At 40.3% G+C, this 15,176-nt stretch overlaps 1 protein-coding gene and 1 long non-coding RNA gene across 10 annotated transcripts in view; both read right to left on the minus strand.

Moving 5' to 3' along the window:
• Positions 1 to 15,120, minus strand: part of HMGN3 (high mobility group nucleosomal binding domain 3) — a 36,001-nt gene extending 20,881 nt beyond the window's left edge. For all 9 annotated transcript variants that reach the window (XR_015132625.1, XR_015132623.1, XR_015132624.1 and 6 more), the window contains exon 1: positions 14,980 to 15,120. Coding sequence is in view for 6 of the 9 variants with exons in the window: in XM_086316906.1 (XP_086173032.1) it covers positions 14,980 to 14,994 (15 nt within the window). In the remaining 3 variants the exon portion in view is untranslated. The remainder of the gene's footprint in view (positions 1 to 14,979) is intronic.
• On the minus strand, positions 13,711 to 14,765 carry LOC147365650 (uncharacterized). The gene is made up of 2 exons (XR_015132628.1): positions 14,640 to 14,765; positions 13,711 to 14,125 (listed from the first exon to the last, which is right to left on the minus strand). It is a non-coding gene; the product is annotated as an uncharacterized LOC147365650 (long non-coding RNA).
• Positions 15,121 to 15,176: the final 56 nt, after the last annotated feature.

The following is a 15,176-nucleotide window of genomic DNA, read 5'->3' on the forward strand; positions in this document are numbered from 1 at the left end:
CTGCAAAGATATACAATCAATTCATGATCAAGGTTATCTTCAGGAAGGTTCACAAGGGAAGGGAACCAAGGGGGTGTTTTGAACTTAAACTTTATAACATTTTATTCTTAGAAAGATCTGAAGCAAAGAGGATAAAAAATGGTCAAATGTGTGAATTCTGAATGATGGGTAAATAGGCATGTTATATTATTTCCTGAATTTCTTTGTATTTAAAACTCCCAAAGTATTACCAATATTCAGGGGGAAGAAGGGTGGAAGTAAAGCCCAGGTGGCAGTGCCACATCTGCCAACACAAATTCCACAACTATTAGTGTTTCTTGTGTTTCTTACAAGTCTGGGCAGACACCACCTCTTCCTCTTCTGGCCAAAACATAATTCATAGTCATTTCATTTGTGCTGATATGAAGGAATCTGGAGTCGGGCAAGATGGGAAGCCAAGATCATTAGAAACATGAATTCAGAACTGTCCTCTTGAGCGGGCGTGGGAGGAGAGCTGGTGAAGGAAGCCAGAGTTCCTTCAGCAGCTGACCAACTTCACCGTCTCCACTCTCCCATCTTACAAAGATGCCAGAGTCCTGCATCTGAGGACACGAAAATGTACCGAAGGGGACAAAATCATACTTCCTTAAGACTGCAACAGGACGAGGAGTCCTTCTTGGGAAGCGAAGGAAATGAAATTTGGAATTTTCATTCTGCAGACCATCCATAGGAATCAACAGAACAAATGCCCACGTATTGAGATTCTCGTTGAATAAACAGCAGTTACTACTTTACTCAGGGGCTCTAACGGGGACCATCAGCCCAGCTTTCTCTCTCCAAACTCAGGAAGGTATCTGCAAAGATGAGAGAATCAGTATGCCCCTCAACAGCTGCTTGGAAACAGCGCTGGATGGTCCTAGCCTCCAAATTTGTCACTTCTGAGAAAAATACTGAGGGTGTGGCAGGAAGCTGGGAAGTATAGTACCTCCTGGTGCCATCTTTTTCCGCTGTGGAAGAAAGACAAGAGCTCGGGATTCTTAGCAACGAGTGCTGGACCTTGTGTTAAAGTTCCAAATAGTCTTCACGGGTAAGTGCAGGCTCTCGGAGTTTTCCTTCCAAGACATTAAGTGACAAGGGTTGTTTTCTAACTTAAGTGATTCACTGAGATCGTATAGTGTGTACACAATTCAAGTAACCATTAGCCAGCTGCCATAGAACAAATCCAGATTCAACTGCTGGATTATCTATGCTGATGCAGGAAAGTTGGGAGCAGATATAACTGCAAATAAACAATCACTTCTTTTCATCTAGGGAATGTATTACTTTGAGCGGACTCTTATTCAACTCGCTGGTCAGTATGTTTAAATTAGTACCATTTCTCTTTTAAAATTAATTTTTAAACATTTTCTTTTAAAACTAATTTACATTTTCTGTTACAAATCTAAAGCTGGAGAAAATAAAGCACTCCAATAGTGAGCTGGTTAGCAAAGAGGACACTTAAGGACAAAAATCCAAATAACCCACCCAGAGAAAGACTGAAATGTGTCTATAACTAAGTTTTCACTCTTCTGCTAAAATTGACACATAATTAAATTATTTAAGGCAGCATTAATTTCCGTCCACAAATAAGGGCACTGTCTGTGAAATTCTCATGAAGTTTTCCAAATAACACATATTTCCCTTAAACTCAAACATGCACGTATTTGACATACGAAACAGACTCTGAAAATTTTATTCAAAGCCATAAGGACCACTGTTTAACATCAGCATGGCAGTTTTTCATTCATTCTCTAAGTGTGTGTTTGAGATCTTCCAATACGGCCATTTCCTTCTCCAGATCTTCCCAACCCACGGATTGAACCTGGGTCTCCTGCACTGTAGGCAGACGCTTACTGTCTGAGCCACCAGGGAAGTCCAGCCACCAGGGAAGTCCAATACTGCCTTGCTTGTTAAAATAACCCTTAAAAAATCCAGTATCTGGGGATGAGAGGTCACATGCAAATGACCTTCGTTAATAATGAAACCAATGTCAAATTTCTTTCTTACTTCCTCCTTGGCTTATGTCTATTAATTTCATCAACTTCTATAAACCCAAATAGCTTGTTAAGGCCACGAGGCTAGTATGTCTTCCCAAAATAAAATCTTGTTGTTCACGATAAAAGTAATGGAGTAAGCACTCTGCTTTAAAAAGACTCTCGATGAACTGAAATAAACAGCAATTCTCTCTTTTCTGAGGGATACTTTTAAGGAAAGTATCTCATGGATTCCATTACAAAAGATAGCGGAAGGCAAAGAAAAAGCTGTGTTTAAGTACGCTCAGCAAAATTTTCTTTGTATGAATGTACATAATTTAAAAATGGAAATATATCATTAATACAAAATAACTTAAAAATTTTACGCAGCTCTTTGGTCTGAGCTGCCTTTTTCGGGAGAGTCACCTCTTCCCATGTTGGGTGAATGGGATGGTGCAGGAAGCTCCTGGCTGAGGCTGGAAGCCTGACCCCAACCTGGCTTGTATCTTATGTCCCTGGGCCTGAGTTTCTTCATGAGGAAGACCAAGAGGCTGGATCCAAAGATTTCACTCTCCTGACTTAGTAAGATACTCAAATATATACTAATCACACTATGGAGTGTATATCACAGGTCAGGTACTGAAGCCTTGGAAGGGATACGAGAAGAGACCCAGAGCAACCATCATCATCTCAACAAACACGGACTATACTGCACTCACGTGCGAGGCAGTGATCTAAATGAGTTAAAATCTCCTTCACCACAATCCTGTGAGGTGGGTAAAGAGCATCATATCCACTGTATGAATCAGGAACTGAAGCCAGAGAGGTTTAGGTAACTTGCCCGAGACAACACAGCTGGTAATCTCGCTGGTAAGTGTAAGAGCTGGGATTCTGACCAGGGGGACAGGCTCAGAGTTCATCCTCTCATCCACTACAGGCTCTAAGTGCTTTCTTCTGGCTTTGCTAGATTCAAAACTGGGTGCATATCTGGGACTTTAGGGCAGCAGAAGGGTTCCAGTCTGGGAAGTATCTTAACCCGTAGACCTGAGCAAGCAGCACATAATATGTAATGGAGTGTTTCCTCCTCTGCCTCATTTGTGCTGCTGCTGCTGTTAAGTCGCTTCAGTCATATCCGACTCTGTGAGACCCCATAGACGGCAGCCCAACAGGCTCCCCCATCCCTGGGATTCTCCAGGCAAGAACACTGGAGTGGGTTGCCAGTTCCTTCTCCAGTGCATGTAAGTGAAAAGTGAAAGTGAAGTCACTCAGTCGTGTCCGACTCTTAGCGACCCCATGGGCTGCAGCCTACCAGGCCCCTCCGTCCATGGGATTTGCCAGGCAAGAGTACTGGAGTGGGGCGCCATTGCCTTCTCCGTCTCATTTGTGGGCCTCAGAATAACATGGAGAACGCAATGGCAACCCATTCCAGTACTCTTGCCTGGAAAATCCCATGGACGGAGGAGCCTGGTAGGCGACAGTCCATGGGGTAGCAAAGAGTCAGACATGACTGAGCGACTTAACTTTTAGAATAACAAGAAACAATTTCCCATTAGAAATATGACATGTTAATTGCTTCCAAGTTCTGGCTATTTGCAGTGAACAATCGGGTGTATGTATCTTCCCAAATTACGGTTTTCTCTGGACATATGACCAAGAGTGGGACTGCCAGATCATATGGTAGCTCTGCTTTTAGTTTTTTAAGGAACTAAATGTCCATTTGAATGGATAAATATGTGGGGACTTCCCTAGTGTCCAGTGGCTAAGATTCCTCTCTCCCAGTGCAGGGGGCCCAGATTTGATTACTGGTCTGGGGAACTAGATCCCACGCACTGCAACCAAGAGTTCACAGGCCCTAACTGGAAATCCTGCATGTCACAACTAAGACCCGCAGAGCCAAATAAATAAAGACTTAAAAAAAAGAAGATGTGGTACAGAAATATACAATGGAATATTTCTCAACCATAAAAAGAATGGACAATGACATTTGCAGAAACATCGATAGAGATTATTACACTAAGTGAAATATCAGAGAAAAATATTGTATGACATCATTTATATGTGGAATCTGTAAAAATGATACAAATGAACTTATTTACAAAACAGAAACAGACTCAGAAACAAATTTACAGTAAACAAAGGGGAAAGGTGAGGGTGGGATGAATTAGGAGTTTGGGATTAACATATACACACTACTATATACATTAATAAAACAGATAAACAACAAGGACCTACTGTCTAGCACAAGGAACTTTATTCAATATTTTGTAATAAGCTATATAAGAAAAGAATCTGAAAAAGAATAGATATATGTACATGTATAAGTGAATCACCTTGCTGGATACCTGTAACTAACACAATATTGTGAATCAACTATACTGAAACATAACCTATACTGCAAATAAATAAATAAAAATTTTAAAAAGACTAAACCTATCATAAAATAAAACAAGATAATTCTGAAAAAATGAAAATATTACATGTTAAGAGGCATATAAATTTACTATTCTAGGTTTTTAAATGTTCATATACATGGCTACAAGTACTTTTATCTTACTATTAAAAGTAAAGACAAAACACCAAATCATTTCTATCATTTTCATAGCACTTAATGTTTTTCTATGTACATTCAACTTGTTGCTGTATTTGATCATCTCAACAGCACTGAGATACACAGGGACTGTCTCAATATTCCCATTTTACAGATGAAGAAAAGAGGCTCAAAGAGGTCAAGCGACTTGGCCCCATTAAAGAGTCGGGGAGACGTGTGACCATTAAGAGGGGGAACAGTAAAATTAAAAACTGTAAATAAAAGAAGAGATAAAGGAAAGCAATGAAAAGTAGACATAAAAGATACAGTTCAGAAATGTATTCTACGCCATATATATGGAAGGTCAGAAGTCTTTCAAGCTTCACACTTAAGTCTTTGGTGTATTAACCTCCCACATACACTGGGTCTAGGACTCACAGCAACTTCCCACAAAGTAGAATTTAACTAATTGTGTCCAGTATTGTAAAAAGCCACAGTTTATACCCAAAAAGAGAAAGATAGAAAAGAAAAAAAAAAAACCACCTTTTGGGGTAAACTTTGTATTTATCTTTGGATGGGATCAAAATAATAAAGATACAATTTTAAAACAATGTCACTTCATACCTTTTAAAAATAACTTTTGTAATTACACATTAATCAGCTGGTAGTCCAGAACTCTGAAATAAAAATCCGTTCTGTTCTAGGTCCAACAGCTTTTCCAAGCTATGAGGCTTTCATTCTTTATTTGATGAATACCAAACACAAAAGCACCTGCTTGTTTTTTAAATCCAGTGCCTAAGCAATGGAGGCTTCATACACGTATTACAACGTGTCAATAGTACTGTGTAATATGCAAGTGTTCATGGGGCTCTCAGGTCTCTGAGACTCAGATTCCTCATCTGCAAAACTGGGCTAAAAATATATTCTACCATGTTGGGTTACTGGAGACATTAAATGAGATGATGAATGCAAAGTTCTTAAACAGTCAATGGATGTTCCATATCGTGAGGCCAGTATTTTTTTTTTTAACTGTAGTATAGTTGTAAACTATACTTTGCAAAAGACCCTGAAGCCAGGAAAGATTGAAGGCGGGAGGAGAAGGGGACGAGAGAGGATGAGATGGTTGGATGGCATCACTGACTCGATGGACATGGGTTTGAGCAAGCTCTGGGAGTTGGTGATGGACAGCGAAGCCTGGCGTGCTGCAGTCCATGGGGTCACAAAGAGTCGGACACGACTGAGGGACTGAACTGAAACTGATGCAAGTGTATTTACATGTTTCTGGTGACAGGTGAATATCCCTGTTATCTGAAATATAACAACAAAGACAATATATCTTGGAAATAGTAAATCCACCAGTTGATGGTGGAATTAGAGAAAATATGAAGTTTTAGACTTTCAATACTCGAAGATGCCAAAACTTAGGGATGGAAACTTCACATAAATACCTTGCATAGGAGCCTGCAGTCCATTAGTTTCTGAAATACCCAGAAGGCTTCATGATAATGGGCATCTTTCAGAAGCCAGAGGTCTGGACCCTGAGGGCAGCCTTAGGCTGCAATCACAGATAATAATGACTTGTGGAGTAACTTCCTCTGACTGGTGCCTAGGAGCAATGGCATCAGCCTATATCTTAATAAAGACAACATTTTAAACAGATGGACACACATATTTACATAGCTTGAGTCCTTCTTGTTTCATTCAGTGGGCGCCTTTATTTAAATACCTATCACCGACTCAATGGACATGAATTTAAGCAAACTCCGGGAGCTAGTGAAGGGCAGGGAAACCTGTCACGCTGCAGTCCATGCAGTCGCAAAGAGTCGGACACGACTTAGAAACTGAACAACGACCACCACCTGAGATTACTAGAAATGAACGTGTACGGGAAGTACTGTGGCGTCACAGTTAGGCCAAAATGCTTGAGGGCTGGGGTGGAATTCCTAGTTCTGTCACTTCCAGCTGTGTGACCAGGGGAAATGCCTTCATCTGACTAAGTCCCCGTTTTCTCACTGTGTCTGGGGCTGAGACCAGCTGCAGGCTCCATGGTCTGGAAGCAGACCCGTCTCGGCCACCCCCTACCTCTGAAGATGTCATTGTGGAGAACACACCTGACCGGGTGCTTAGATGATTCAGGTTATTAATGCAAAGTGCTGGGAACAGTGCCTGAGTCATAGAAAGCTACCTAAATGTTATTTATTGTGGCTGTCAATATCATACTCTGTGAGACGAGGCCAGCCTTGCAGAACTGCAGGGAGAATAAAATGAAATAATATGAAATTACTCCATAATGCTTCCCACCCAGGTTTATTTCTAACAACTTCACATATTTCTATTTAAAAGAAGGTGCCTAATGACTATAAAGCACAAAGCTCAGCCAGGCATTCAATAAATGGCAGCTATTTAACTTTTAATGGTAATAAATATATGCATATGTTGTTACTGGTAAGTTTCTCTTGAAATATTAAATTTTGGAACCAATTTTGAGATTTAAAACCTTTTTCCTCTTCTTCCCTACTTCTGATTATGCATATCATTTACTTTCTGTGACTGAACAAGCATTTGCTTTGGGCAGATCTAAATGGCCCTGTTTTCTGGATATGCCCACAAGATATAAAAATACTGGACTCAATAAACACCTTGACCAAGGACCAATACATGATTCAATTGAACTCTTCTAAGAAGGCAGTGAAATGCACAATAAATGAGCAGCCAGTGGGGGGAAAAATTCAACATTTTGATTTGGTTTGTTATCTTCAACACTGATTTTGAAATTACTCAGGAGACTAATATCATATTTCAACACACTAGGTACTCTGAAAGCAGACAGCTTAAATGGTGTTTATGTCAGTCGCCATTTCCAAAGTGTAACCTGCAGGAAAGTGGAATATATTTAAACTTGGTGTAAACAAAGGCAGTGGTCTAGGGGAAAAAAATGTAGGAGAAGTGGATCACCTGATAACTGATTTGCCAAGGGAATTTTAATGTTATATGGCGATATTTTTAAGCATAATTTTTTCTGTGAGAAAAATCAACCATGTAAAAATGCACCAGATGAAAGCCTGTGTTCTCTTAAAAACACCACATTTGTTATCTGGTTGTTGAACACCGACTCCTATAATTGCAGTTAATTGGACATACAGGTGCGATCTATGTGCCACTGGTCCTCCTGTAAAATGAAAGCTGGATTACTACAAGGCTATTATTTCACTGCAATTCTCTTAACAATTAAAAATTATCATTCAGTATCCTATGATAAACCACAATGGAAAAAAATATATATATATTTCTATGTGTAAAGATAGATATATGCACATAAAACTGAATCACTTTGCTATATAGCAGAAATTAACAGAACACTATAAATCAACTACACATTCATTAAAAAAAAAATACCTGTCTCGCAATATGGAACATCTACTGACTGTTTCACACATGCTGGCCCTGTGCTAAGAACTTTGCATTCATCATCTCATTTAATGTCTGCAATAACCCAACAAGGTAGAATATATTTTTAGCCCAGTTTTGCAGATGAGTCTCAGAGACCTGAGAGGCTTACAGAGTTAAGCAACCTACCCTAAAACATACAGCTAGTAAACAGTAAAGCCAGGTCAAACTGGACGATCTCCCCAACAAAGATGTGAAGTAATTCAAGTTACTACTTTCTTTTTTTGAAAACGATTCATTCATGCACTCGTTCAACAGTTATAGTACCTGTGCTAAGTGCTGTGGTGGGAATTAAAAAAAAGGCCAGAGCCATCAAACACTTCATGGTCAAGTGAAATTAGAAGGACTACAAAATTAATTCAAAATTAGGTAATCAAATAATATATGTCAATTTAGAAACATGGTCCTCACTTTTAAACATCAGAGGGTGGTTACAAGAAAAGCATGGGACCAGGAAGTCACAGAATCTTCACTAATGAGGGCACCTACTGTGCACAATCTAACCTCAACGGCTATTAATATAACAGGCCTTGAATTTACGTTTCTTCTACTTCAAAGAAAGCAAGACTTCACAGACCACCTCTATTAACAAACTAGCAATGATCCCCTTAAGATAAAAAAAAAAAAAAAACAAAGTAACCCCCAACCCTTTTAACCAAACAACTTTTTGTCAGTGTTTTTTCTTTGGACATGCAGTCTGGCCAAACTTTTGAATGTTTAGAACTCATGGTTTTTCTTGTGGCTCATTATCATTTCTTGCCATGAATTATAAATACTGTCATATTTATATTACTTACCCTCTCAGACTGAAAGAGCCTTAAAAACAAGGGCCTTTACTCATTCATTTCAGAAAGAGTTTGTAATGTCAATAATTCACTTACTTCCCCAAGGTGATGGTACTCTGCATTAACATGATGCTTGATAAATGTTTATTTCACATGAAGTGAGTGAAGGGCTGAATAAAATGTATAACCCTGACGTTTTGGAGCCTTTACTCAAATATAGGTTTCATTTAAGTATCAACTCAATTAAACTCAGCAAGTATTTATGGATGGCATACTATGTGTCAGGCCCTTTCACATTCAGACTGGATAGCTCAAAATGGCACGTGTGCATGCTCAGTCGCTTCAGTTGTGTCTGACTCTTTCTGACCATATGGACTGTAACCCGCCAGTCTCTGTCCATGGGATTTTCCAGGCAAGAATACTGGAGTCGGTTGCCATTTCCTCCTCCAAGATATCTTCCCAACCCAGGGATAGAACCCATGTCTCCTGCATCTCCTGCACTGCAGGCAGATTCTTTACCGCTGAGCCACCGGGGAAGCCCAAACCAATTTAGAGATTCAATTCAAGCCCTATCAAAATCATGCCAGGCATGCTTGTAGGAATTTACAATCTGATTCAAAAACTTGTATGAAAGCCAAAACAATTTTGAAAAAGAATATAGTGAGAGACTGACATTACCAGTATCAAATCTTACTATACCATAGAAATCAAAATAATGTGGTATTAATATATGAATAAATATATAGATTATGAACACAATTCAAGAGCACAGACATCCAACCTTTACATTTATGATGAACTGATTTTCAACAAAGGTGCCTAGGCAATTCAGTGAAAAAGGATGGTCTTTTTAACAACTGGTGCTGTGATAAGTAGATATCCACATATACCAAAACAAAAATAATATAAAACTGAAACCCTTATCTCACACTATTTACAAATTTAACTCAAAATGGATCATAGACCTAAATATCAGAACTAAAATTATAAAACTTCTCGAAGTAAATATCTGTGACCTTAGATTAGGCAAAGATTTATTGGACAGGATATTAAACGGATTTCATCAAAATTAAAAAAACTTTTGTTCTTCCAAAGACATCAAGACAACATTTTTTAAAAAGCCACAGACTGGAAGGAAAGATCTATAAATCATTTATGATAAAGGACTTGTATCTAAATATATAAAGAACTCTTACAAATCAATAATAAGACGAAAATCCAATTTAAAAATGGGCAAAACATTTGAATAGACATTTCACCTAAGGTATCTATTATGCTAGTAAACACATGAAAAGATGCTCATCATCATTACTTATTACAGAAATGTAAATTAGGCTAATTAAAAAGCTATAACCAAAAAACCCCAACAATTAGCTATGAGCACAGATACAGAGAAAACTGGAACCCTCATGCACTGATGATACAATTACCATCAAAATCAGTTTGGAAGTTTCTTAAAACATTAAGGACAGACTTTCATATCACCTGTCAGTTCCACCCTTTGGAAACTTCCCAAGAGAAAATGAAAATATGTCCATGCAAGGACTTACATATAAATATTCATGACAGCATTACTTAAAACAATTCAAAATGAAAACAATTCAGATGTCTATTGACCTGTGAAAGGATAAACAGAAAGTCGAAAATTCATACAACGGACTACTATTAGGCAATAAAAAAGAATGGAGTATGGATACAAGCTACTCTGTGGATGGACCTCAAAATCACTGTGCTGAGTGAGAAAAACCAGACACAATTAGACTACATATTGTTTGATTCCTTTTATATAAAATTTCCAGAAAAAGCAAATCTATAGAGATAGTAATCAGTGGTTGCCTAGGACTGGGGGGGAGTAGGGACTATCTGCAAACCATGGAGAAGACCTTTCTGGAGTGATGGAAGTGGTTTAAAACTGGACTACAGAAATGTTATACAACTCTATAAATGTATTAAAAGTCACTGATTTGTATACTTTGTATAGATAAATGGACTCTATGGTAAGTACATCATACCTCAATAAAGCTTTTTTTTTTTTTAAGGAAATTACAGCCCCATCCATATTGCTTGAGAGTTGCTCAAGTGTCAGTGTCACTCAGCACTGCACAGTGACACAATCAATCTTTTTTTAAAAAAACAGACTTTTAAAAAATTCACATCTCATTATTCTTAATAATATACATGTATTTGACTTCTAGTTAAACTAAACATTTCCATGTATTGGGTTTGTTATTTTCTTTAAAGGATATACATCTATTTCATAAGGACATCTTTTCATCTTTTTTAAAGTAGCATGCTTTTTTCAGTGGTATGTGGTAGACATATTTTTTCCCAGTTTTTCATTAGTTTTAAAGTTTTGTTAACAGGGTTTTCTTTTTCTTTGCCATATGACATATTCATTTTCATGTAGTCAAATTTATCCGTATTTTCATTTACAGAGTCTGTCTCTGATGTTATAATACGCAATCTCCTTTTGAAAGATTAATCAGAAACCTTGAGTATTGTTAGGTAAGCATCCCCTGTTCCAAGACCAGCGTTACTAGGCCTTTCCAAGCTGGAGGCAAACGGACTTTTCTGCCTTAAACCTTTAGGGTAAGGATGGACTAGTGCTGACCCCCAAACTCCTGGGAAATTGTCTCATCAGAGAAAACTTCACATGTGATACACCTGACTTTTCCAGTAGTTCCAGTGATGAGGAACTGGAAAAATAAAAAGAAGGATGTGAAAACGTGCCCGCTGCTGCTAGTCATGCCAGGACCATGGCTAGAGGGCTCACTGGCTGAGGCCTCTTTGGAGACCATCAGGTCATTCCCTAACAACGTGATCACTGCATTCAACGTGATCAGGCATTCGTGGATGTCTGCCCGGAACAGTCTAGAACTCAGTCACTCACTGTCCCACCACCACCTGAGTCCAGGAACACTACCATTTTCCCTGCTGCTCCATCCACTATTAGTGGGTGGTCACTCCCTACCCATCAGGTAATGAATACAGGAAACACAACTTTATTTAAATCTCACTGACTCAGGAACACATGTAACACTAACTGAAGAACCCGTTACTCCTGAGTGCTATACTCATCGAAAAATACTACTGCAGTTCCAAAAACCACTTGCTTTCATGTAGCTATGACTACCATACAAAGATACAGAGAAAACTCATAAAGGTAAGAGAGGCTCAGGAGGTACTGCACAACACAGGGACTACAAATAATATTTTGCATTAACTGTAAATGGAACATAACCTTTATAACGATAAAAAATTTTTTTAATAATTGTATTTTAAAAAAAGAAATGCCATAAAAACGTTTTATATTAATGTGGACACTATGGCCTTTAAGGCATATACATGAGGCCGGGTCATGTTAGATACAATCAGAAGAGGCTATTCAAATGCCTGAAAACACAAAATGACTGATTTTTTTTCTTTGTATATATGAGTCTCCCCCACACACATACACTTTCAAGACTGGCCCCAATTCAACCTCTTTCCTTATCTATCCTACAGTTTTTGGAATCTATACTATATATTCTGGGACCTGTATACAGGTTTAATATTATTTAATTGTTTTGTGCCCATTACTCATCAAATTAAACATAAGCTCCATGAGGGCAAACTTTGTATTCCTATGGCATTCAAGCAGTACTAGGGTTCCAGATGCTTCTACTGACTTTGTTAGTGCCATTTCTTCCTCTGCAGCCTCAACAGTGCTCATTAAATAACATTTCTTGATTTCTGGAAAAAGTTGAAAAACAGGGGCCAAGAAGGTTAAAAAAAAAAAAAAAGTATTGTGAGGGCACTTTGAAAACTTACAATGTAAAACAGGCAGTGCTTTAGCTAAGAAAAATACCACGGAGTAGTATGTAAATGCTTTGGCAGATACCCCAGCTTTACAGATCTCGAAGAGCACAGCACAGATTGTCTCTAGTTCTCTTCTCTGCACCTAGGCAGGCTTTATCTAATGACTATAGTTTCCTATGTAAGTTTCAGGGAACCCCAGGGCTCCATGAGGCAGTTCCGGGGTTCTATGGGGCGGCATCAAGGTTTGCCTGGTGAACACAATGGCCATGGGAGCCACGTTTAATTTGTGGTTGCTCCTATCCAAGTAACAACCCAGGTCTTTGAGCCGTATGTATAAATGAAAAGAATTTCTATTAATCGAGGAGAGGTTTCCTATCTCGGAAGAAGACTGACACACAGGTGCCAACACACAGGTCGGCCCTTGGTCCCAGGATGCCTGGCTAGCTTCTTCTCTGCTTTCTAGGGAAATAAAACAATAATCAAAAGCCAGTTTCTCTACTGTTCTTCTGTTCTTCCCTTCTGTTCCCTTGAGAGAGGAGGGCAGTGAGAAAAAGTGAAGAGTAATGGTTTCACTAACTCTGACTCCTGGACAACAGGATTCCAGCACATGAGGATCTCTTATAATAAAGAATTTGTACAATCTATTTGTCTACATTTGTTAATAATTCCCAGAATGGAGATGATATCAACTCACTCTGGAACCCAGTTCTTGGTGACTCTACTAGAATTCCCAACCTCATCATTAAACCAAAGATAAAATGCCGAAAATGGTGGCATCATTCTAATGTCCTCATTGTAGTACTGGAAAAACCGTACTTTCATAATAATTAAGTTTAACTAATGAATCCGAAGTATTAGTACTCATCCATCTTCTCAGGCTGGGCGTTTCTTTGCATTTCAAATTCCTCTTCACCGCCCATGAGTGAGTAAATAAAGAGAATGAGTAAACAATGTCTGGAAGTAAGGCCTTTACCTACAGCATCTAATTAAACCTTTGGTACTAGTTATTGGTAGCTGACACCCTTAGGTAATTCCTGTCTTAAAGCCCCAGTTCAATGGCAGTACCACCATCTCTCAAGGAGTTCTGAGGTTCAAATAAGACGTTAAATCAAACTCCGCCCACAGTATGAGGCATATAGTATGTGCACAATAAACTCTTAGATTTTTTTTTTAAACTTTTAATTATAATATTTATTTTTCCAAATGGAGGAGACAAGTTTTCCATCAACTTCTAAAGACAGATAAAAAGTCAAAAGCCTCTGTATTTTTAAAGCTTCAAGATTTTGAAAATGAGATCACTTACAAACACAAATCATTCCACCATCTTTAACTGATACAGCAACATACTATTTGCCTTTTTGCTTCCAATTTAATATCCTCACTGCTTAACACTGTTGGACACGCGAGGCCAGGCGGTGGGAGGGTGCAAAGTATTTTCTCAGCAACAGCCGCCACACTGCAGTTTCTCCTCGGGGTGAAAGAAAGCCTTCCCTCGCTTCCCTGGGACAATGACAAGTCGCAGCCGGACTCAAAGGGAAACGTGCGTCCCCGGTGCGAGTCACTTGGGTGTCCCGGGCCTGCGCGGAAGGGGACACATAATAGTCCTGCAGGAGGGACCCCAGGTCCCCCCTCCGCACCCAGGGGTGCGAGAGCACGCGGAGCCCGCCTTCCCGGACCGAGTGTGGGTTTGGGTCGCCGAATCGGACCCGGTGACCCCTGCCCTTTGCAAACACAGTTGCGCGCGCCCCCGGCGGCGTCCCGTTCCTGCGCAGGGCCAACTCCGCGAGTCCCCGCCGCCAACTGCACGCAGGTCCAGCCGCCCGGCCCTGCCCGACACTGGACTGGGTACATACGGGTCTGCAGCGGGGGCGGCAGCGGGGTGAGCACTATGTTAAAACATGGCTTTCCCTCTCCCGTGGCCTGAGCGCCTTCGCGGCGCACCGGCGTGGGCATGGCCCACAAGGGAATAACCCCGACATCTGCCCGACTTACTGGATTCATTTTCGATCTCCCTGTGCGTGTTACTTGTTACTCCTCCCCTCCGCCCGCTCCCCCCGCCCCCGGTCTCGCTGCTTTTTCCTGCACACTAACCTCAATCTGGCAGTTTTGGAAACAGAAAACTCCCTTTCTGGAAGCGGGGGGGGTGCAAAGCGCTTTTGCGTCTTGTTCGAGGTAGAAACCATTCCGGCTAGAATGAGTTCGAAAAGAAAGGAAGTCGCGTCGCCGCAAAGAAAGTAACATCCAGAGATCAATGAGGACAGAGGGAGGCAGCAAGATCTGCAACAGGCACCTGAAAACAAGCCTGAAGGAGCAAAGAGAATCGCCGCCCCCGAGTTACTACCGAGTGCATTCCGCGCCATCCATAGCAATGGCAAGATCTGCTCTTCTCACAGTCTGAAGGCCTTTGAAATCTTTTGGGGGTAAGACTTACCTTTCTCTTCGGCATAATGACTGTATTCGTGCAGCTTAAAAGTAAAGCAACGGGCTGGAACTACTGGCACCGCCGCTGGATGCTGCCGCCGCCGCAGCTGCTCACGCGCAGGTCTTGGCGTAGCCCGGCCTCCGGGACCTCAACCTCGGCGGCTCCCTCCAGGGGCCCTCTACTCGCTGGTCTCCCCGCTCCTCCAA

Source organism: Bos grunniens, chromosome 9 (genome assembly GCF_055505025.1).
Source record: "Bos grunniens cultivar Pamir isolate PY7600 chromosome 9, Bosgru_T2T1.0, whole genome shotgun sequence".
In the NCBI taxonomy this organism is placed as follows: domain Eukaryota; kingdom Metazoa; phylum Chordata; class Mammalia; order Artiodactyla; family Bovidae; genus Bos; species Bos grunniens.